The 22,060-nt window shown below is 52.2% G+C and overlaps 9 protein-coding genes across 9 annotated transcripts; 4 read left to right on the top strand and 5 right to left on the bottom strand.

The window, feature by feature from the left end:
- Positions 1-1,496: 1,496 nt before the first annotated feature.
- On the bottom strand, positions 1,497-2,324 carry A1O3_03654 (uncharacterized protein; the record flags this gene model as incomplete). The annotated part of the gene is made up of 1 exon (XM_007733790.1): positions 1,497-2,324. The coding sequence occupies one exon, from the start codon at positions 2,322-2,324 to the stop codon at positions 1,497-1,499; it is 828 nt and encodes a 275-aa protein (XP_007731980.1).
- Positions 2,325-5,205: 2,881 nt separating this feature from the next.
- A1O3_03653 (uncharacterized protein) lies at positions 5,206-6,147 on the top strand (the record flags this gene model as incomplete). The annotated part of the gene is made up of 1 exon (XM_007733789.1): positions 5,206-6,147. The coding sequence occupies one exon, from the start codon at positions 5,206-5,208 to the stop codon at positions 6,145-6,147; it is 942 nt and encodes a 313-aa protein (XP_007731979.1).
- Positions 6,148-6,697: 550 nt separating this feature from the next.
- A1O3_03652 (uncharacterized protein) lies at positions 6,698-8,580 on the bottom strand (the record flags this gene model as incomplete). The annotated part of the gene is made up of 5 exons (XM_007733788.1): positions 6,698-7,615; positions 7,680-7,793; positions 7,855-8,139; positions 8,195-8,315; positions 8,384-8,580. The coding sequence occupies 5 exons, from the start codon at positions 8,578-8,580 to the stop codon at positions 6,698-6,700; spliced, it is 1,635 nt and encodes a 544-aa protein (XP_007731978.1).
- Positions 8,581-9,071: 491 nt separating this feature from the next.
- A1O3_03651 (uncharacterized protein) lies at positions 9,072-10,880 on the top strand (the record flags this gene model as incomplete). The annotated part of the gene is made up of 1 exon (XM_007733787.1): positions 9,072-10,880. One exon carries the CDS (start codon positions 9,072-9,074, stop codon positions 10,878-10,880), a length of 1,809 nt encoding a protein of 602 aa, XP_007731977.1.
- A 294-nt stretch (positions 10,881-11,174) lies between these two features.
- A1O3_03650 (uncharacterized protein) lies at positions 11,175-12,616 on the bottom strand (the record flags this gene model as incomplete). The annotated part of the gene is made up of 4 exons (XM_007733786.1): positions 11,175-11,618; positions 11,707-11,791; positions 11,911-12,178; positions 12,355-12,616. 4 exons carry the CDS (start codon positions 12,614-12,616, stop codon positions 11,175-11,177), a joined length of 1,059 nt encoding a protein of 352 aa, XP_007731976.1.
- Positions 12,617-13,617: 1,001 nt separating this feature from the next.
- On the top strand, positions 13,618-15,802 carry A1O3_03649 (uncharacterized protein; the record flags this gene model as incomplete). Its single annotated transcript, XM_007733785.1, has 6 exons — positions 13,618-13,922; positions 14,062-14,354; positions 14,433-14,769; positions 14,927-15,201; positions 15,368-15,601; positions 15,732-15,802. The coding sequence occupies 6 exons, from the start codon at positions 13,618-13,620 to the stop codon at positions 15,800-15,802; spliced, it is 1,515 nt and encodes a 504-aa protein (XP_007731975.1).
- A 367-nt stretch (positions 15,803-16,169) lies between these two features.
- Positions 16,170-17,774, bottom strand: A1O3_03648 (uncharacterized protein; the record flags this gene model as incomplete). The annotated part of the gene is made up of 1 exon (XM_007733784.1): positions 16,170-17,774. The coding sequence occupies one exon, from the start codon at positions 17,772-17,774 to the stop codon at positions 16,170-16,172; it is 1,605 nt and encodes a 534-aa protein (XP_007731974.1).
- A 957-nt stretch (positions 17,775-18,731) lies between these two features.
- Positions 18,732-19,309, bottom strand: A1O3_03647 (endoribonuclease L-PSP; the record flags this gene model as incomplete). The annotated part of the gene is made up of 3 exons (XM_007733783.1): positions 18,732-18,878; positions 18,947-19,122; positions 19,192-19,309. The coding sequence occupies 3 exons, from the start codon at positions 19,307-19,309 to the stop codon at positions 18,732-18,734; spliced, it is 441 nt and encodes a 146-aa protein (XP_007731973.1).
- A 640-nt stretch (positions 19,310-19,949) lies between these two features.
- Positions 19,950-21,643, top strand: A1O3_03646 (uncharacterized protein; the record flags this gene model as incomplete). Its single annotated transcript, XM_007733782.1, has 5 exons — positions 19,950-20,069; positions 20,122-20,159; positions 20,224-20,244; positions 20,322-21,375; positions 21,428-21,643. 5 exons carry the CDS (start codon positions 19,950-19,952, stop codon positions 21,641-21,643), a joined length of 1,449 nt encoding a protein of 482 aa, XP_007731972.1.
- Positions 21,644-22,060: the final 417 nt, after the last annotated feature.

Genomic DNA, 22,060 nt, shown 5'->3' with positions numbered 1-22,060 from the left:
ACTGCTTGACTGCTTAACTGCTTAACTACTTAACTACTTAACTACTTAACTACTTAATTGCTTGACTGCTTGACTGCTTGACTGCTTGACTGCTTCTATTATTTTCACTTTAAGGAACACCTATTTCTCGTCGACTGCCTGAGACGCTTATAGTCAAAGTCACTGTTACTCGTCTGCCTTCGGCACTGCCTACTGACTGCTTCACGTGTACTCGGCACTGCCTAATAGCTGCTTCACGTGTACTCGGCACTGCCTAAGGGTTACTTCACTTTGTATCCTTTCTAAATTACCTGGTATTTATATACAGTGCAAGCTAGAAACATCCGATACACTCTACCAACCCTCGACGAAATCTATCCAACCTTCCTCCAAGAACTCAACTAACTCCACTTTCTGTGTCCCTCGAGACAGTACCACCAACCACGACCATGCCACCTGCAACGGTAGCATACATCCCTCCCTCCCTCTCAGCTAAATTGGACAACTTCAAGGTTGTTCATGTCACAGCTGCCGCATCTGGCCCGGTCCCCATCCAAGGCACCACTACCAAAACAAATCACTGGGTACTTGACCTCGGTACCTCTCAAGGCACATCTCTTCGTCTCGATATGAGCCCTTCGGGTACATCGGGCATAGGGTGTCTCATCGTTAGTGAACTTGAATCCTCTACCTCGACGAATGCCATCAAGACAAGTGACATGCCAGTTATTCAGACCTACTCAGCACAAACTATTATGGATCTCATACAACGTGCAGGTTACGACCGTTACAAGTTCAACGAACTCGGAGTTGGATGCAGAAACTGGGTCGATTCGGTTCTACTGCTACTCCTCCAGAACCACATGATCATGGCGAAGGAAACTTGGTGTGCGAGGGCTACACTTAGGTATGCTTGGTCTGAGGACGGTACGCTTCTGCCCTTTGAATTTCAATCTGATATCGATCACGGTACATTTTATCAAGACGCATAGCCCTCTGCAAGGGTCACCTTCAACCCGCCGCTGAAGCAGACTTGAGCAGGCTTCGGGTACTGTCACGCTTCCACGCCTCTACCGTGCCCGTGACGTCCTGATTAGGCTTCGGGTACTTTCACGCTTCCACGCCTCTACCGTGCCCGTGACGTCCCGATTAGGCTTACTGTGCGCCTCGGCCGACAACCCTTGTTCATAGTCCTCGGTACTACAACCTGTGGGTTCCGGATAGGTAGGTACATGTGTGCAAGCTAGGCTAGCCCTGCAACACTCCTATGATGGCAAGTACTCACCCTCAATATCACTTTCGTTCATCACATGCCGTGTGTCGTTTTTTGTTGAGACATACGAGACTGGTGTTGCTAATTTCCTGTTGCGTTCTCTATTTCATCTTTGGTTCTGTCTGTCCGGACACAGAAAGGGTTGACCCTAGCTAGCTACTTGGTTTTGTGTATATCCCAATGGTTAATGCCCACCAGATCGCTCTGAACTTTTCTATCTCGTCGACATATTTATCCCCAGGCATCAGTTCGACCAAGGCTTGTATTGGGACTTTCCAACAAGCTCCAACGTGGCCCGTTCGAAGCAAGGAGGATAGCCACCTGCAAAGGCCCAGTCAAGGATCCACACCCTATCATGCTTGTCTAGCATCAGATTTCTCGGGTAGAGGTCAAGATGGCACATGACCAAGGATTTGAATGTTCCTGAGAAGGAAGGGTAGTCCGGACGAACCTTTTTGAAGTCTTTGCAAACTTGGAGACGTTCGTTGAACCAATCCTCCATTTCTTCGACCGATGCGAATGGGCCAGCTCCAAAATCGTTGAAAAGAGGGCCAAAACAAAGACCTCCTCCACCGACCAGGCCAGGTTGGGCGAAAGGAATGGCTTGAAGCTGCTGTATGGCATCACAGACTTGGTTGCAAATGGAGAGCTTGGCTGGCACATGGAGAGTCGACCAGATCTCTTCCACCACAATGCCGTCGACATACTCCATGAGCAGGTACGTTGTGCTGGTTTTATTCTTGTCCTTGTCCTCTACCTCCCAAGCGTCGATCAGGGTTGGGACCTTGATCGTCGTGTGTTGGCGAACGAACTCCATGTTTTTTCCCTCCGTGGCATCAACCTGCTTACCAAACTTCAGGACTGCATTGTCATGCACACGAACGACTTTCACATGTGCGTATTCTGCTACATAAATGACGGGGGCTGTCGCAGCAGCAAGGATCACTTCGGAACGAGGGATATTGCGGATATCGCGTCCATTAAGAGGAAATGCCGATGCTGGAGTCGATGCCGATGCTGGAGTCGATGCCGATGCTGGAGTCGATGCCGATGCTGGGTTTTGTGAAGCCATGATCTACGATTTGAATGAGACTGTAATGGCGCCAGTCTTCATTCTGCAGTCGACAAGGACATTGGAAGGTAGGCGATGAAGTCAGGCAAGACCACCTGTTTGTACTTTGTTTGACCGGCTGGAACCAATAGGGGACGAGTCGGTCCCGAACGGGGACAACCGTACTCGTACGAATGCGGACGAGAACAATGGGGACGAGTCGTGGTCAAGACCGTACAATGCGGACGAGAACTTTCCCCCCACACGGGATAGATTCCCAAGAATGTGGAATGTGGAATGTGGAGTATGGAATAGAGTTGAATCTGGTAAGCTTGATATGATTGATGATGCTAAGGTGGTAAGATCCAGAATGAGAGAGAGAGAGCATATATGCCCAGAGAAGCAAACAAAGGCACAAAGCCACTACTGCTGGCCTTCACTGCTTGTTCCTTCACTGCCCATCAGGCTGCACATCACAGCGGTAGTGAATCCAACTTATAGGCACAGACCAACAATGGACGATTCAAGTTGTTGAACTGGAACTCAGTTGGTCACAAAGCCTGTCATCTGAAACCGCAACCGGAATCATTATGAGTAAACGTAGATCCATTGAAGTCTATATGCATACTGACCCTAACCCTAACCCTAACACTCTCGACGAGTAGTGTAGTAGCTCAGACGAGTCCCAATGTTGGTGTACGTGTTGGCGAATGGCGAATGATGCAAGCTTGGGAGCGTAAACATATCTAAGTAGTCATCTGATTGATCAATCACATGGCCATAGACACGGACATGGACCGCTGATTTCAATTATGATTATGATTATGATTATCATACTTTGATTTGATGGCGCTACTCGGCTCCGCACTGTTTATGACATGACTAGTCACCTGGTAAGGTTGAAGGGCGTTGGCCGTTGGGCTGTCAGGCGGGCCTGGATCAGCCTTGTTCATCCTGTGGTCAGTGTGGTAAGGCTGGCACTCGTACACAGTACACAACACAGTACACAGTACACACAGCACAGTACACATAACGCATAACGAATACATATACAGAATATCCGTACTGGCCTATGGTATGTGTACATGTATGACAGACATAAGCGACATCATTTAATATTGGCGGGCGGATTGGCAGCCCCGCGCTGTCATTCATTGTGTTTTGTGTTTTGTGTTTGGACGTATTCTGCAAGATCTACCTACCTAGGCACGTAGGTACTTTGACGCGTTCTGTAAGATCTACCTACCTAGGCACGTAGATCCTATGTACCTGATAGGTATGTAAACAATCACACTGCCAGTGTGGCTGGCAGGCATGCTGGCATCATTGGTCTGTCCAACACGATTCGATGTCGCTAGGATTCAGGCCGGTCCTCTGCATCATTTTCCACGCTGGGATATGGTCAGCATCTGTCTGGTCGGCTGGTCGGTTGGTCGGCAAAGCAAGGGCTTACGGGGTCCTGGCGCCTCGGGCGACTTGTGGTGTCTCTGTTCTCACGAGGCTTAGCCTAACCTGGTCTCGGCTGCTTGATCCGGGAGAGCGCCGGAGGACCTCTTATCCTACGGCGCAGAGTATATGTGTAGGGATATGTATACTATGCACTGTGAGATCCATCTGGGTACATATAGGGGAGGGGGGCCAGGCTGTCTGTGCCCGAATGAAATGGTTCAACTGTACGAGAACCCATGTTAAAGCAGCGCTATTTTGCTGACTGGGATGGTGATGACCAGGTACGATGGTGATGGTGCCGGTGATGGTAATGATGAAGCATAGTCGAGTCCTGACGCGACCCAAGCCTTCCCGTCCTCAGTCGACTGTAAATCCCGAAGAGACACCCGAACCATCGTCATTGTCATCGTCATCTATGCCGGTGCGATGTGCCGGGCCATGGCCGGTGCCGGTGGCTTGTTTACCGATAGGCTGCATCGGCATCGGTATCGGTATCGCACGGTTACACACGATCTTCTCGCAAGGCTGCTGATATCATACCAACCGTTCGACTTCTTCTGTCCCCCAAAGAATTCAATTTGGCAGTGGAAGCCTCGCCGATGACTCAGGAACTGTCAGCCGAGCTTGCTATCAAGCAGTCCTGCGGGGTTCAAAGCGTCTACTGTCGACAATCTTTGCGCCTCGTCCGGTCCGTGAGGAGCTCGATTTGACTGGTAGGTATCATCGCTTGTTCACCGATCGAGTGAAACTGAGAATCTCGTCCTCTCTGCTCGTCCACCACGACTATGAGCGCGGGCAGACTGCAGACTGTGTGGTGCAGGGCAGCGATCAACTCCCCTCCGACCTCCTTCGCAAGAAATAACGTTTGAAGGGTCCCACGTGAAAGACTTCCCGAAACACTGGAAAGGGAAAGAATTTGCGCAACCTCCAAGGGTTCACCCAACGCGGATAGAATTGCCGGGGACTTTCAACAATGGGATCCGTACCACGTCTCCTGGACATCAACTATAGTACTTTGTCCACCGCTTTTCTTCGAGGGTGATGCACAGCTGAAGATCATATCCGCGAGCACGCAGGATGTCTCAAGTCATAGCCGACTGACTACCTCCATCTTGGCCCGTACCCGAGGCGAAAGAAGAAGAGTAGACCTGCAGGGATACTGCTTCGGCTGAACTCGCTTATGCCAGGCACATCCATGTCAAGATGGAGAAAGGCGAGGAGACACGCAACACGCGCATCCATTCCCCCGCAATCCCAGACTCGGGGCCCAGGCGCTCTTGGTCATCGACTCAAGCTTTTTGAATGATCGCTCCAAAGCGTCATGTCGGTGTCGCCTTCATTGCCACCCTTCTTCATACTAATGTTCACAGATCTGTTCGACTCCAGCATCCTCGACCCAGGAACCTCAATGCCATAGAGCGACAACGAGTATGATCCGTCGCTCCTCGACAACATGGCTCCAGCCTACCACCCCGGAGAGTTCCAGGGCAAATGGACGGCCGAACCCATCATCGTGGTCACCTGTCTCACGCTCTCGCTCTACAACTGTGTCGAACTCCTTCTGATCATCTTCGCCACGTTCCGAGAATGGCGCGGTCTCTACTTCATCTCGCTCGTCGTCGCCTCGGTCGGCATTATCCCCTACTGCGTCGGCTACGTCACCGAATACTTTGCGGTCCTGGTGTTCTGGGCCGCCATGATGCTGAGTTCAACCGGCTGGGTCATGTTGATCACCGGCCAAGCGTTTGTCCTCTACTCTCGACTGGGTCTGATTCTGCAGCACGAGAAACTGCTACGGGCCATCAAGTGGATGATCATCGTCGACGCGGTGGTCTTCCACACCTCCACCACCGTCATCCAGTACGGCAAGAGCTACGGCGGCGAACAAGCCGCCTTCGGACAGGCCCTCTTCTACATGGAAAAGATCCAGATGACCGGCTTCTGCGTGCAGGAATTCATCATCTCGGGCATTTACCTCTGGACCACCGTCCAACTTCTGCAGTTGATCTCGAAGAAGGGCACCCGCCGAGTCATGTATGAACTGTTCATCATCAACGCCATCATCATCCTCATGGACATCGCCCTGTTGGCTTTGGAGTACCGAGGCCTGAGATCCCTCGAGAGAGCCTTTAAGTCCTTCATCTACTCCTGCAAGCTCAAGATGGAGTTTGCGGTCCTGGGCAAGCTGGTCAACCTCGTCCAATCCAGTTCGAGGTCATTGTCCCACGCCTTGGCCGATGTCGATTCCTTTGTCACTGCTCCCTCCACGGGCGACCGCCCGCCCACCTTGTCGGAGAACAACCAGCTGGTACCGGACTGGATGGCCAAGCTGGAAAGTCGCCCTACCATGCATATTGAGCATGTTCATTCACCAGGCCAAGGATTTATGGATTAGTCTATATGTACATGGTAGACAGTATATGCAGGGGTATCAATTATTATGTATCTAGGTAACGATTGAAGGATCTAAGTCGACTTGGATACTAAGAATTTACCTTGTATACTATGTAGTAGGTAGTAAGTGTCCTATAAGTGAGTATTGGCATCTCTTACGAGTACATAGTATCCCCTCTCCGGCCAAATTCATGTTCCGACCTCGTCTTCGTCTTCATCAAGCCTGTAGCCCGTCAATTGATCGTCTTCATCAAGCCTGTGACCCGTCAATTGAATGACCATCTCCTTGAAATTGCACCATCCACTCCTCATCAATGGCGTCGGGGGTTAGGTAGGGAGCCGTGCTCAACTTCGGGTCACGATCTTCGATAGTAAAGCCCAGGCCCAGATGTGCCCACCTAATATTTGGCAATATGCATTGTTAGCCTTGTTCTTTGACACCCTCGATTTCTTACGTCTCGGTGCATTGTGCATCGTGCATCTCACTGAGGATAGAGTCTGATCAAGGGGCGAGGGGGGCGACATAGTACTACTAGTACCAAGTCCTTTACTTACCGATTTGTGTCGTGATATGTGACGTGGTAGTCTTCATAGCGTGGCGTTCCAATGGTTTGCATGTAATGCAAGCTACTCCCGGGCCAGATGGCGAACACCTTGCCAGTGTCCGGATTCTTGTACCAGGAACGGCAGTCGTCTTTCCACACCGAAGCCTTGACGAACTCCTGCACGTGGGCGTTGAACTCGTCGGTGACGTCCTGTCGAGGAACGAGCGATCGAATGTTCTCGATTTGCATCTTCTTGATCACCTGGATGGCATAATTGGTCACGGCGTGAAGAGGGCCCAGCGCGGAGCCGTTCATCGAGGGCCAAGTCGGCCCGCCGAAAAGGATGTAGTTTGGAAAGTTGGGCACGGCGAGGCCGAGATAGCACTCTGGTGCATCTCCAAAGTGCTCCTTGAGACTCTGGCCATGCAGACCGATGACTGGATGATGCGGGTGGTACGATACGTCGTAACCGGTCGCACAGATGACCGTGTCGACTTTCCTCTCGATGCCATCTTCGCCCACCACCCCGTCCGGTGTCAGTCGCGAGACACCTGTGAAGTGCACAGTCACGTTCGGCTCTTGAATGGCCTTCATGTACGGATCGCCTGGCGTTACGCGTCGGCATCCGACAGACCACTTGGGTGTAAAGCCTTGGAGCAGTCGCTTGTCTTTGATATGTTCGGCCATGCGCGCCGTGAAGAATTCTCGGGCCTTCTTTTGTGCCTGGCTTGTAGGGAAAAACAAGCTCCAGTCACCGTTGACTTGGTTTTCGATATGGCTTGCGTGGGCGGCCAGAGCCTTTTTGTCGGCTCGGAAGATGGCCTTCTCCTCGTCGGTGTAGGCGTGATTGTTGCCGTAGTTGTCGGCCAACTTGACGAACCAGACGGCGGTTCGAACAAAGACGTCCATGTGCTTGACAAACGGCTTCGGGGGCAGTTAGCACTCTGGCTCTGGGCAAACTTTGACGGGTGAGAAGCTGATAACAGACCTGCATATTGGGGACGGTCTGGACTGACGAAGCACCGGATCCAATGACGGCCACTCGATCCTTTGCCCATTGTTCCTTGTCGTAGTTCATGTCCCAAGCTCCTGTGTGGATGACCTGATTTGGGTGTGTGAGCAACCTCGACGCGCGGCTGTGACGAGAAGGATATGTTACCGACCTTTCCCTTGAAAGTATTCAGACCCTCGATCTTTGGCAGTTTGGGACGACTGAGGACGCCGGTGCATTGTAACAAGAGATCACAAGTATCTTCAAACTCGTGTTCGGTGCCATCCGGCCGAGTCTGAGCAATCTTGACGGTCCACTTCCCCTCCTTCTCGTTCCAATAGCTTCCAAGCACCCTATGGTTGAAGTGCATGTATTTTCGCAGACCGAAGACGTCAACCACCTTTTCCAGGTATTGCTCAATGTCTTCGGCGCGGGAGAAGAACAGGGGCCATTCAGGCTGGGATGGTTAATGACTGTAGGCTGGTCCAATTCTGCCGGGTATAGGAACTCACATTGAGGGCAAAATTGAATGAATAGGCATGCGAGGGAACATCACAGGCACAGCCAGGGTACCTGTTCACCAGCCATGTGCCTCCAACCGTTGAGTTCTTCTCGTAGATCTGTAGATCGACACTGAAATCCAAGGACGGTCAAATCGAGCAAACCCAGGTACAGAGATCTGGTCGGGGACGGGTGCTTACTTTTCACATTGCTTTTGAATCTGATACGCCACTTGGATCCCGGACACCCCTGCACCGATTGCAATCACTTTCACCCGTCGATTACTAGGACTTCGATAGGTAACATCGGGGATCTGGTAGGAACTGGAACTGGGCTCTTGTTGATGCCCATTGCTGAGTCCGTTCGGGGTGGAATCGCTCGACTCTGGTGCTGCCATTTTGCTGTGAATCTCCTGCGGACAACCAAAAGCCACTGCATGCACCCCATCTGCACGTCGCGCAGATGTTATATAACCCCATCTTCATGAGCGATGAATGGTCTGTCTTCCGCTGAAATGTCTGGGAGCCAATGTTGGGAAATCGAGAGCGAGTCGAGGGACCGATGCAGTCGTTGTAGGAGCGGAGTAAGGATCGTAGGGACCGCTCGCTCACTGGAGGCGGGCGAGGGAGGGTGGCAAGCTCAGGGCTAGGAAGGCTCAGGGTTCTAGCTCCTGGGGCTGAGGAGGCGTTGTTCATCGGTATCTGTGCGCACAGACTAAGGGAGAGATAAGGGAATGAATCTATCTCCTAATTGAAGATAAGTATCCGCCCGCAGTTCGCCGTGGCCTGCTGGTGTAATAAGTACTAATTACTAGTATCCCACCTCTTCTTGCCCACCTCCAATCCGCCTGAGCAACTCACTCCGATGTGAGTGTGAATCTTTCATCCCATGCGCCCACGAGGAGAGACCAAGAGATCAAAGACGTTTACTGGCTGTCGGACGTGCAGACTGCGCTCGGTCAAATGTGGCGAGGAGAAACCGGCGTGTCGACGATGCAGAAACAGTGGCCTGACCTGCGCTGGGTACGGCATCGGTCTCGTCTGGCCAGGTCAGAAAGTCTCCAACGGCACTCAACGTCGCATGCTTCTCGACACGGCCCAGAGTAGTCGTGTGTTCCTGAGCGAACGCGACGTGGATTCGGCGCTCGAAACCATCGACTCAGCTGCGGATGGCGCCTGTCTGACGGTCAAACTGTTCTCCGTGTTTCCAACAACCTCCTCGGTGGACCATCCTCAGTGGAATGCTCCATCGACAAGCAGTGACGCGACGGGCGTGAGCCCGCCACCAACTAACCTTGAAGTCAACCACCTGGACCTTAGCCAGGCCTACCTCTCCTCGCCGAGGGCAGCCTGTTCTGTGGATGACTTTGAGCAGCAATGGTGTTCGCCCAGATACCCGACGCCTCCGACCTGGCCGGGGCCCATCGAAATGATATTGCCAGCCTTGGACGGCTTCTCTCTTTTCGCCGACTCGCGCAGAGAACGGCAGTTGATGCACTACTGGGTCACGTTCCTCAGTGGCCTGATGACGCCGACACCGCGCGTCGACAACATCTTTCACAACATCTTCACCACATTGGCTTTCCTGGCTAAGAGCACGTACCGGAATTCACCTGCCTACCAGGCGTTCCTGCATTCTCTGTACGCCTTTGCCGCGCTGAGCCACACAAGACTGCACGACTCAAGTCTGTTCGGGCGTGAGACTGGCGGTCGACACGTCGAAAAGAGCCTACAATATTTGAGTCAAGGCTTGACCTCCTCGACCCAACTCGAAGAACAACAAGCCGTATTGGCCACCATCATCACACTCTCCGTAATCCCCGCCTTCACGGGGGACGGTTCGGATTGGCGCGTCCACTTTCGTGGAGGGCTCGCGTGGCTGCACACCACCGACAAGTCGGCCTGGAAGTACAGTCGAACGACGTCGACGCTGTACCAGTTCCTGGTATGCTTGGAAACCTTACGCCCAGCCCAATACAATGTAGCCAAGGACCTGCCGCCCCAGAGGTTCAGTCTGAGGCACCCGGAACTTCCCAGCCCCGAAAGCGGCGACCGTTCAAAATATCTCGATGAGGAGCGGGACTATCAAGAAGAAGAAGAGGACGGAGGAGAGACGGACTGGTACCTCAGTGATGTCTTTGGAATTACCAGGCCGATCCTGGAAATCATCCACCAGATCAACCAATGGCTCTTCGACGGCATATCACCACCTGCGCAGGAGCTGGATCAACTGGAGCTCCGGATATACCGCAACAACCCTGAAAAGTCGCGGTTTTCGGGCCCGGATGAGCGCTGTCGAGAGATGGCCTGGCACCACGCTCGTGCATTCTACTGCGCCTGCCATATCTACCTGGGCTGCACTTTGCGAAGACGATCGCCCAAGGACCACATCGTGTCCTCCTTTGTCCGGCAAGGGATCGAGCACATCGAGGCATTCGGTCTTCTCGAACAAGACCTCAACGTTTCTGGCCTGATGTGGCCGGCTTTCATCACGGCTTGTGAGACTGAGCAGGCCGACCTCCGCCTTCGGGTCATGAAATACTTTGACAAGAGAGAACGGTGGGGTATTGCAAACGTGACCGAGGCCAAGGAAGTCATCCTCAATGTGTGGAGGCGGAAGGATGAGGCGCCGGCAGACCAGAATGTTCTTTGGCACGATGTCATGGCTGAGATGGGAGCCGACATCATCTTGTCCTGACCATGATTTCCAAGGTCGCGATAGGGAGAGTCGCCCTCCCAATTCCAATTCCCACCATGGAGGGAGAGGTGGAAAAGGATATCATCAACGAGGTCGTCCTATTGGGCTGGCCCTATAGAGGCTTCTCGATGGCAGATCCAATCGAACAAATCGAGGTGATTCTTACATCTCAACAATGACGCGTGGGCTTCGATATCCGCCGAAAGACCAACGGACACTTCGGCATAAAGCATATGTTACCTGGCTATAGCTAGATACTAATGATGACATGGGTCTCTAGAGTGAGTGGCCTTTCTAGGGCCACATTGTCTCGTCGACACGATAGACCAACTTCTCGCCACTGACCTTGCCCTGGCGCAATTCTTGCATCCCCGCCAGCGCACCGAGTAGACCGTCGGGACCAATGCGCTGTGGATGCGGAGTCCACTTCCCCTGAGCCCAGAGCCGCTCTGCGATCTCATACCAACGGCGGGCGAAGATGAAATCCTCTGGGGAGGCGTCGTATGACTGGCCTTCAAAAATGTACGCTTCACCCGAGATTGAATATCCGAGGAAGAAGACGGACTGGACGTCGGACCGCGGGCAGTCCACCCCCAGAAGGTTGCAGTACACCCCGCCGGCAGGGCCTATTGCGTCGGCACAGATGGCCGCGGACGAATCGAGGGAGACGGTGTCGAACACAGCCTTGAGCTTGCCGTCGGTCACTTGACGGATCTGTGTGCCGACTTGGGGAATATGCTATAGCAGACCAGAGATGGTAAGAAAAGGAACGAGATTTTGAACCACCAGCAGCAACAGGAGAAAAAAAGGATGCCCTGCAGCTTACATAGTCATAAACGATGTCGGCGCCCCGCTCCTTGACGAGTCCAAAGTGCCTGGGGGAACAGGTGGTGATGACCTTTCGACCCGAACTGTTCGCGGAAACACACGGCTACCAGTTAGCCCAGTATCTCATGAGACATGCATGACTTTCCGAACCCTAACCCCCCAACGGAACTGGATGTGAATGAAATCGAAGGAAAGAACTCACAGCCTGGCAAATTGGATGGCGAGGGTGCCGGTGGCGGTGCTCCCCCCATAGATCAGGACAGGCTCGGGGCTTTCACCCACACCTTCCAAGACGGTGTCGGGAAGTGGCAGCTTGAGCACTTTATACATTGCATATCCCAAGGTGCCAATCCCTACGCCGACCGTAGCAGCAGCTTCAAAGCTCACGCCGGCTGGGATGTGCATCTGAGTATCGCCCTTGACCGTGATATACCGGGCGAATGCGCCAGTTTCGGGATGTGCATCGTTGCCTGTGAAGATGGATGACAGTGCAACCGCGGTCAGTTCCAGTTCCAGTTCCGGTCAACGGGCATCCCGGATCGTGGATATAGGGCCCTACTCGCACTGGGGGAGAAGATATAGACAGGGCCCTACTCGAACTGGGGGAGAAGACGCAACGGCAACGGCAACGGCATTCAGTACTGACCTCCGTGTGAGAACCCAGCAACCCGGTCCCCCTTCTTGAACGCCTTCGTGACTGCTTTGCCCACCTCCTCTACAACCCCGGCGTAATCGCAGCCCACAATGGTGCCGTCGTCGCCGTCGGCATCGAGCGTGGTCCAGTCTGTGGGGTTGAGAGCGACGGCGACCGTTCTGACCAGGAGGTAATCATCCCGGAGCTTGGGGAGAGGAATTGCGCGCAGCACCGCATTGCCTGCGCCCTCTCTGATCAGGCCATAGTTCTGCATTGGACGTTGGAAGGCGAGCTGCGTGCTAGTATAGAAGTAATATCAACATCAAATTGACTTTGGGACCAGCCTCGTGAATGTCTCGATCCTCCTTTTTAAGTCACAGAGAAAGAGATTCCGTTGTCGGATTGTGGTGGATTCAAGTTGGTAAGCGACGAGTGGCACTTCCTGGACCGTGGTTGGTCTGTGCCTATTCCATACTGCACACTCCACATTCCTGTATTGGGCTTAGTCCCAGGTAGCCACTAATCCTTAGGAGCCTGCGCCCCCAAGAAAGTGATGGCGAGCACCGTTGATCAAGGCGCGCTGCGCTGCCAGTGGTTTCGGTCCAAGGGCCCGAAAAGTTCAAGGCTGATAAGTTCTGGACGAGGCGAGTACCATGTCTTCATTTACATAAACCGATTATGATTGATGGTTGACGAATATCTTCTGATAACCACAGCTGGGGCATGGGATTGCTGGGTTTGTTGGGTGGAAACTCATGGCGAACATGGCTAGTGCCAAAGGTCGTATATCCACTCTAGACTCGTCAGGCGCGGCAACTTTCCACGAACTTGCGTGCAAACCCAGGATGCACAAGACGGTAAGGTACAGGAGATAACAATAAGTCCAGGGACGCAGCGTTATCAGACTGGAGGGCTCAGCCGCCTGGGACCGAGCGACGTTGGCCTCAATGCGTCGGTCGAGAGTTATATAAGACACTGGAGACAACCTAGTTACCTGGGTTCTAGTTTCCAGTAAAACAACCGGGTTGAATTGGTTACCTGGGTTCTAGTTGAGATCTCCCAGAGTCCATCTAGTCACTGTTGAATTGGGACCTCAGCTGAGATCGAGTCCATCCTGTAAACCTGTTGAACTGAGACCTCACCTGGCCCAGAAGAGAGAGTCATGGAGAACTTGAAGGGAAATCCCTCTGGTACGGCTGTGTCCACCTGTCCCTACACTGCAGTATTGTCAATATGTATATGTGAATGTGGCTGACTTGACCTCTAGGCATCACCATGTCGGCAACGGGAGACAAAGGAGACGCGCAGTCGGTCAATCAGAGTGAAGTGGGCAGCATGGCCGCGGTCGACCTTGACGTGGCAGAGGGATTGGGATTGGGGTCGGACCAAGTCCCTCACGACATCAATGGCTTCAGCATCCTCTCGTTGGGGTTCAACATCTGCAACAGTTGGGTGGGAATGGCATCCAGCCTGGCCATCGGCATCACACAGGGCGGCACAGTCACGGTTCTGTATGGGGCCATCCTGACCACCATCGTCTATCTGGCCACTGCAGCAACCCTGGCCGAGCTCTCGGCGGTGTAAGGTCCCCACAACTCTTTGCGACCCCCTGCCCCCATGGGACAGTGATATGTCCTATGATACTTACATCCCCCCTGATGGGACAGTGAAGTCCTATGATGCTGTCTGAAATCCTGCTGACCTGCTGTCCGGCAACAGATACCCTACCGCAGGTGGACAGTACCACTTCACATCACTGCTCGCCCCAGCCAGATTCAGCAAAGGTCTCTCCTACGCCTGTGGAGTGATCGCGGCCTTCTCCTGGGTATCATTGAGTGCCGCGGTCGCCATCTTGAATGCTCAATGGATCATCGCGGTTGCCGTCATTTGGAATCCAGGCTACCTTCCTCATACCTGGCACTATTTCCTCATCTACCAGATGCTGTCTTTCGTCCTGCTTCTCTCCAACATCTTTGTCGTCAAACGGGCACCTTGGATGCATGATATCGGATGTGAGTAGTAGCCGCCCCGGGGCCCTTCTTTTCTATGTTTCAATGAAACGTTTGGTTTTGGCTGATCAAAGAAAACAGTCTATTTGACCTTGACCAGCTTCTTCGTCATATTGGTCACCTGTGTGTCCCGATCCGATCCCAAGCAGTCAAACGAATTTGTCTGGACGACTTGGATCAATGCCACTGGCTGGCCAGATGGCATCTGTTTTCTGACCGGCTTGGTCAATCCGGCCTTCATGTACGCCGGCTTGGACGCCGCTCTACACCTTGCCGAAGAATGCACTCGACCGGAACGAACCGTTCCCAAGGCGGTCATGTCGAGCGTTGTCATTGGCTTTGTCACGGCCTTCTCATTCGCCGTGGCCATGCTCTACTCTCTCAGCGATTTTGATGCCGTTCTGGCCACTGCGACCGGGTAAGAGATTGTACTACTATGTAGTATGGTAGTGAGAGCACGATACATTTGTTCTCTGCCACACACTACATGGTACATGTCTATTGCTCTCACTACCATACTACATACTATGGTACACCGTCTTGAAACACGTGCACAGGCTGACGGACAACCACAGGATGCCAATCGTCGAGATCTTTCTCCAAGCCACTCGCTCCAAGGCAGCGACCACGGCGTTTGCCATCATGTCCTTGTGCATAGGGTTCTTCTGCCTCAACGCCATTCAACAGACCTCTTCGCGCCTCACGTGGGCCCTCGCCCGGGACAATGCCTTCAGCTTCTCTCATGTCATCTCGCGCATCCATCCGACCCTACATGTCCCCGTGTGGGCTCTGCTGGCAAACTATGTCGTCATTTTTTGCTGTGGCTGTATATATATGGCATCAACAACAGGTACGATATTCATCTTCTCGGTCGTTGCTTGTCGGTCGTTGCCTTCTCTGTCATTGCCTTCTCTGTCGTTGCCTTCTCTGTCGTTGCCTTCTCTGTCATTGCCATCGATGTTACACATCAATTGCTTCTCGTCGTTGCTTCTCGGTCGTTACTGACTTTTCCTTAGCCTTCAATGCCCTGGTTGGAATCGGCATCATCCTACAACAGGCGTCATTCGCCTTCCCCGCCGCCTTGCTACTGTACAACCACCGATCCACCAAGTTCCTCCCAACCACCGCTCCATTCCGCCTCCCTACACTGATTGGGTGGACTGCGAATATTCTCGTGGTCATCTCGTCCATCTTCTGGACCATCTTCTTCCACTTTCCCGTCACGCTCCCTGTGAAGAGTTCCAATATGAGTAAGTCGAGTTGCCTGCCCTTTGAACTTGAAGCGAGACAGTTTTGAAACTGAAACGAGACTCTAACTTGAATCTTTCCTCCACACAACAGATTACGCCTGTGTCGTCAGTGCATGTATGTGTGCTTTAGGTGTGATTAACTGGTTCATTCACGCCGGGAAACACTATCGTGGCCCTCGAATTGAATTTGGGGCGGCTTGAATGGCGGTGCCAGGGCTTATAAAGTGATCGATCATATATGATTCGATCCCGGGGTCAAGAATCATTACTATCAGGATTCAAATTCGATCTATAATCGATTAGGGCTCGATTAAGGTTCGATTCTAGATTCGATCTAGTTTCGATCCGGTTTCGATCCAATTTTAATCCGGTTTTAATCCGGTCTCGATCCGGTTCTAATCTGGGTACCTAGTATCGATCGATCTAAGTTTGATATAGTTCTAATATATAGGATTTAGATTAGATACCACTTATAAAACTATTAGTATTAATATAGAGTTAAAATCGATCTAATCTAGTAGTGGTCTATACATAGTATATACTAGGTAGGTATTCTTGATTCCTGTCGTTAAACATGACGAGGACTACTCCATTCGGGTTCGCCAGGAGCCATGAATGTTGATTCATGCATCCAATCATCCCATGTAGAACAAAGCTCATCCTCGCCTACGGCAACTGTATCATCCCCCGAGGGATATACCACCTGATCACTATTGACCACAGGAAATGTATCATCGTCTCCACGATTCTGAGAATCCAGGAGATATCTGAAATGTACCTCGAGAGAGTTTAGAGCCTGTCGAATATAGGCAGAACCACTGTTGTTCATGGTGAGAAGCCAGCGATACTGTCGCAGTTGAGATAGGTAGAGTTGTCGTTGCTCGAATCTAGTCTCGGTGAGGTATAGGTAACAGCCGAATTCACCTGCCAGCACCAGATTATGAGCGGTCATGGAATACCAGAAACTGACGAGGTGGTTAGGTTTCAACGATTCGACGAGATTGATGGCAAATTGGAATCGCTCGCCCGCTGACTTGCGGCAGACTTCAGTCAGGGGCCCATCTATACAATTAGGCAGAGTTAGAAGGATCTGTCGATGCAACGACATCTCGGTGGCGACGTAGGCAAGTCGCAAAGAGCCCACGGAGGACAGTTTGTTGACCGTCGTGGGGTCCATCGACAAATGGACCGAAATGTCGGTGAACCACTGACGCAGGCGTGCCTGCAGTGGCTTGGTCTTCTGCAGCAAGAGTTCGAGGCCGTGTTCACCAGCGCAAGCCACCTCGGTGGTGGCACGCATCGAGAGGATGTCTTCAAGGATGTCACCCAGTATCTCGGAGAGATAAACCTGCTGACAGAAGAGGAGTCGACCCTTCTCGACATCCGAACTGCCTTCCTGCTCGTACTCACTTTGCTCGGGGAAATCTTGCTCCGTAATCCTTTGGACTTCCCAGTTCGCATTGTTGATGAGAAAGGGTTTGCCAGTCTCAAATGCGTGCCATTTATCTTGACTGTATAGAGCCCAGCTTAGACGTTTGCGGAGAGTCTTCTCCCAGTCTGGAATGTCCCAATCGGTGGCATCGAGATGGAGGCCAATTCTGTGTCCCGCATTGACAAGCTGCAGAGTCAGTTCCTCTGAATCGGTCGGGGAGTACTGGAGGAGTTGCAGTCCGGCCTGAATGGTTGATAGTTTAGGCCGATAGCGGATGGCTTCTTGCAGGCACTTTCTAGCAAGGGCCTCTAGCTTGGCAACGTCCGGCATCGGTTTGCCATGTAAAGAAGGCTCATATGACCAATATTGTGTCGCCAGGAGGTACACCACCGCCAAGCTTGCCGGCGCGAACTCGAAGGGCGATCGGCCATACTTTTCAATCCACACTGGGCGGTGCAGAACTGGGAACGTGGGATAGACGATTCGGAAGTAGATGTCGTGTAATGTCCGGATATACGGTCTCACAAGCGCTTCGACCGCTTCCACATCCGCCCGCTGCTCCGAATAAGCGGGAGTTCCCATATCAGGCACCAAGAGAAAGGCATCATTCGGTGAAACCCAGCGTATACGTTGTCCGTGACCGTTGGCTTCCCTGAAACCAGTGAGTGCAGGCGTGAACGAGCTCGCCGGACTGATGTGTTGACAGTGGTGGTTGTTAAGCATGCCCAGTGTCTTTGTCATGAGACTTGGCTCGCTCAATTGGTCGTATTCCTCCACACTATGGCCTTGCCTGGTCCGGATCAGGCGCCATTGTGTGTCATGTGGCCTAGGGGCTGCTCTCAGGATATTCTCGTTAGGTCTGTATATCTCGATTATTCATCTTAGACACATGGCCGGACACAGCGACAGCGGGAAGCCACGATTGTACGAACCTTGATGAGACTTGACCCGGCGATGGAGAGTCCATTCCTCTCCTCTGTGAACAGGGAATGCCATCAAATGTACACTCTTGATTGTGGAACTTGCAAAGCACGCAAGCTCCACCAAGAGTTCCTTCTTCCGCGACACACCTCGTTTTCCTTCTCCGGCAGATGTCACATGATCGAGGCCCGCGTTTGGTCAAGCCTGGGGCAGGCATGGGGGTTAGAATGCCTTATGTCGGTGTTCGTGAGTTCGTGAGCGATGAGGACGGTGGGGATTGAGACACCAGGGAAAGATGGGGACCGCTGCTACGAGACCAACAGACAATTGTAGCGACAACATCGACTGCCGAAACACCTTGATTGGATCCAACATGCATTGGCCGGGACCAGGATTGTCGTAATTGCTGGTCTGCGAACACCTTTGAAGTCTAGACCAAAGTTCGAGATTCGAGTTCGGGTGCCCATATGACATATGTAAAGATACTTGGCCTATTTGAGATTAGCGTATCCTGTGACCTGAGCTATGCTCTAAACGGCTAGTTGTGGTACCGTCTGGTGCTAATTACCATAGAGGCTTGGCGGTTACTAAGGTTGCTAATTTATGGGTTCAGCCTCCTCAGCACAGGAGGAGCGATTCTCCTCCTCGTTTATATATGATTTGCTCGCGCGTGACATTTACAAGAGGCGGCTTACCGCTTATTCTTCTCTTCCAGGCCCCGATACTATGTATGTACTAGTATACTAGTAAGTACCTGATAGCTTTACGTTTGTTTCTTCATTGTATGGCAATCGCTTCGATCTCAACATCCGCATTCTTAGGTAGTGTCCTCACAGCGACACAGCTCCTTGCGGGCTTATGCGAGAACCATTTCTCGTATTCGGCGTTCATCTCTTGGAAATATTGCATATCAGAGAGGAAGATCTATGCACCATGTATCATGTCAGTCAACAGACTACTTCAAGGTTCTACACGCTTACCACAACTTAGACGACCTTCCCAAGTTCACTTCCGGCCTCTCCAAGAATTGCCTTCAAATTCCTAATACATGCCTCTGTCTTCTCTGCAACTGTTCCCGTGATCAATACGCCCGCCGGGTCTGTGGGTAGTTGACCTGAACAGAAAACCTGGCCAGCAGCTTTGATCGCTTGGCTGTATGGTCCCGCGGCTGGTCATGATGATTTCTGTTAGAACCATTCTGAGAACGTGAAAGGGAAAGAGAAAGAGAGAGACTCACGAGGAGCCGCGTTTCTGGTGAAGACCGATCGCATGGCGTGCCCTGTCTCTCTCCTGTCCGAACTCGGGTCTAGCAGGTGCATTTGTTGTTGTTCGAGCCGGAATACGGCTTTAGACATTGTTTGATGCAAGAACCAAGATGCTGTACTACTGTAGGACTATGTACTTCTTCGCGGGCTCTGGTCTGATTTTATTTAAAAGAATATGTACCCAATCGACAACGCGGTTTGTTTCCAACAGCCACCTGCAACGCTCCCCACGAAAAGGACTGACGTGGCGGAGTACTATACTGAAGTGCTTATGGTACTCCGTACTTCTCCACCAATACTCCGTCCGGCGGCTCCGATGGGGTCCGCCGGCGCCGCGGGGCCTATCACATCTTGATATCAATCAGTCCGCCGCATGATGTGGGTCTCGATGTACTGTACTGTCTGACACACTATAATGTCACTATCAACGGTACGCATGTGTAGGAACCCTCCCTTATCCTGCCTGATATCCGACAGCTCTGGGGCATCCGAGATGTCGATAAGGACCGACTTACGCTTATCGAGCAAGCTGCCCAGGGCCATGCTTTTGCGGGGAAACACTACTACATGGACGGTACTTAAGGCGGAGGAGAGAGCCGACTTCATGAGCTGGACAAGCGCAATTTGACCTTTTTTGGAAAGAATTCTCTGCAAACTTGGTCGATCTCGTCGAATCTCTTGGGCGAGTTGAAAGATGTCCACGCCGCCCTTCGCGCAGACTCCAGAAAAAATGACCAAAAATGATGTGCAAACCGCCCCAGACGTTGCCGAAGGCATTCTTGAGAGTCAACTTTTGGATGCACAGGCCGAGAAGCGGGTTCTCAGGAAGGTCGACAAGCATGTGGTCCCAGTATGTTTCAATTCTAACTGTTCAGAGGGTATGCTCGCTGACAGTCTGGTAGCTGGTAATGGTACTGTATCTTCTGTCCTTCATGGACCGGTAAGTGCTCTATCCACTCGCTTTCGTCAAGAAAACGGCTGCAAACAGTGCTGAATATGCTTAGGGTCAATATCGGAAATGCCAGGTATGTTGCATACCTACCGGCTAGAATCGAGCTGGGAAGGCCCGTGAACGATGATCTTAACTTTTGCCGTTTAACAGACTCTACGGACTTGAAGCCGACCTTGGTCTGAGCAACAACCAGTACCAAGTCTGCGTCAGTATCCTTTTTGTCACTTATGTCATTTGCGAGCTTCCCAGCAACATGGTCCTCAAAAAGCTGAAGCCCTCCCGGTGGATTGCGTTTTTGGCTGTTGCATGGGGCCTTGTGGCGATATTTATGGGTTTCTGTCAGAACTTTGGAGGTATGGTTGCCTGCCGCCTTATCCTGGGCGCAGTCGAAGCAGGGCTCTTCCCCGGCCTTGTAGTCTATTTGACGCTCTTCTACACCAAGAGTGAGCTTGCGCTGCGCATGGCCTACCTCTTTGTCAGCGCCGCTCTGGCAGGTGGATGTGGGGGTCTTTTCGCCTACGCTGTCGGACACATGGACGGGTTGTGTGGCTATCGCGGCTGGCGTTGGATCATGATCATCGAAGGTATTCCATCCGTTCTGGCTGGTATCGCATGTTGGTTCTTGATGGCGGACGATCCGGAACACTGTTCCTACCTGAACGAACACGATCGAAGCATCCTCATCGCCAAGCGCAATAGACAACCCGGCTTCTCGACTTCTGGACTGGAAATGCATCAGAAGGATATCATTGCCGCATTAAAAGACTGGAAGATCTGGGCAATGTCCCTTGCACACTTTGGAGGAGACACAATGCTGTGGGGCTACTCTTCGTTCCTTCCCACCATCATCAAATCTCTTGGTACATGGACGCCGGCCCAGGTGCAAGCTTTGACCATTCCATGTTATGCTGCCGGGTCGATCTCGTACCTGGTCGTGGCGTACCTGAGCGACAGGACGCAGAGACGCTCCATCTTTGCAGTTGGCGCCTGCTTGACTTCCATTCTCGGATATGCGCTTTTGCTGAGTCCCGTGGCAGAGGGTGTACACTATTTTGGGTGCGTCCTGGTCGCACTCGGCCGCTACTCGGTGGTTGGTATCCCGATCTCCTGGCTACCCATGAACTATCCTCGCTACGGAACCAAGGTCACTGCGAGCGGTCTCCAGATGACGATGGGCAATGCAGCTGGAATATCTGCGCCATTTGTGAGTACTCCTTCCCTCCAAACTTTGATAGTGGCTGCTGATGCAAAACTAGCTGTTCCAAACCAGAGATGGTCCCCGATTCTACGCGGGCTTTGCGACTACACTGGGTCTCTTGGTCTGGGCAGGGACTATTTACTCGACCATGGGATTTGTCTTTCACAGGATCAACGAGAAGAGGGATGCCGCTGGCGAGCCATCGGAGGGTATGACGGCAGATGAACTGGCAGGACTTGGTGACAAAAGTCCATATTTCCGGTACACCATATAACGTGCTAGCCTGAAAACGGGGTTCAAGGCCACATATATGGATGTACATACTAGTATATGTGAGAGCAGATTTGATGGTTTGCCCATCTGGAAATCATGTCCCGGAGAAATCCATAATAAACTGTCTGCTTTCCTCTGAGCTACTAGAGATCGTCGCTAGTGATGAAGGGGTGGGACGACTAAAAGGTGGCCCGACCCAATATGAAGCCCGGCACCTCGATTGTAGCTACGCATCTTGCACCCAAAATTGTAACGATTTCAGGCTATCAATGACATGACGGCGCCCATTGGAGCCTAATCGGTCCAGGAGGAGGGCGGTGGGGAGCAGGGGAGAAGGCCGAACCATCGGGAATCCATCGACCCATGATGTGCACAGGCATAAAACTGCATGCTCACTCTTGGAATTCCTCTTTCATTT

Source organism: Capronia epimyces (assembly GCF_000585565.1).
Source record: "Capronia epimyces CBS 606.96 chromosome Unknown aczIQ-supercont1.3, whole genome shotgun sequence".
Lineage (NCBI taxonomy): Eukaryota > Fungi > Ascomycota > Eurotiomycetes > Chaetothyriales > Herpotrichiellaceae > Capronia > Capronia epimyces.
The sequence above is the reverse complement of the archived record's forward strand: the minus strand, read 5'-3'. Positions and strand labels throughout refer to the sequence as shown.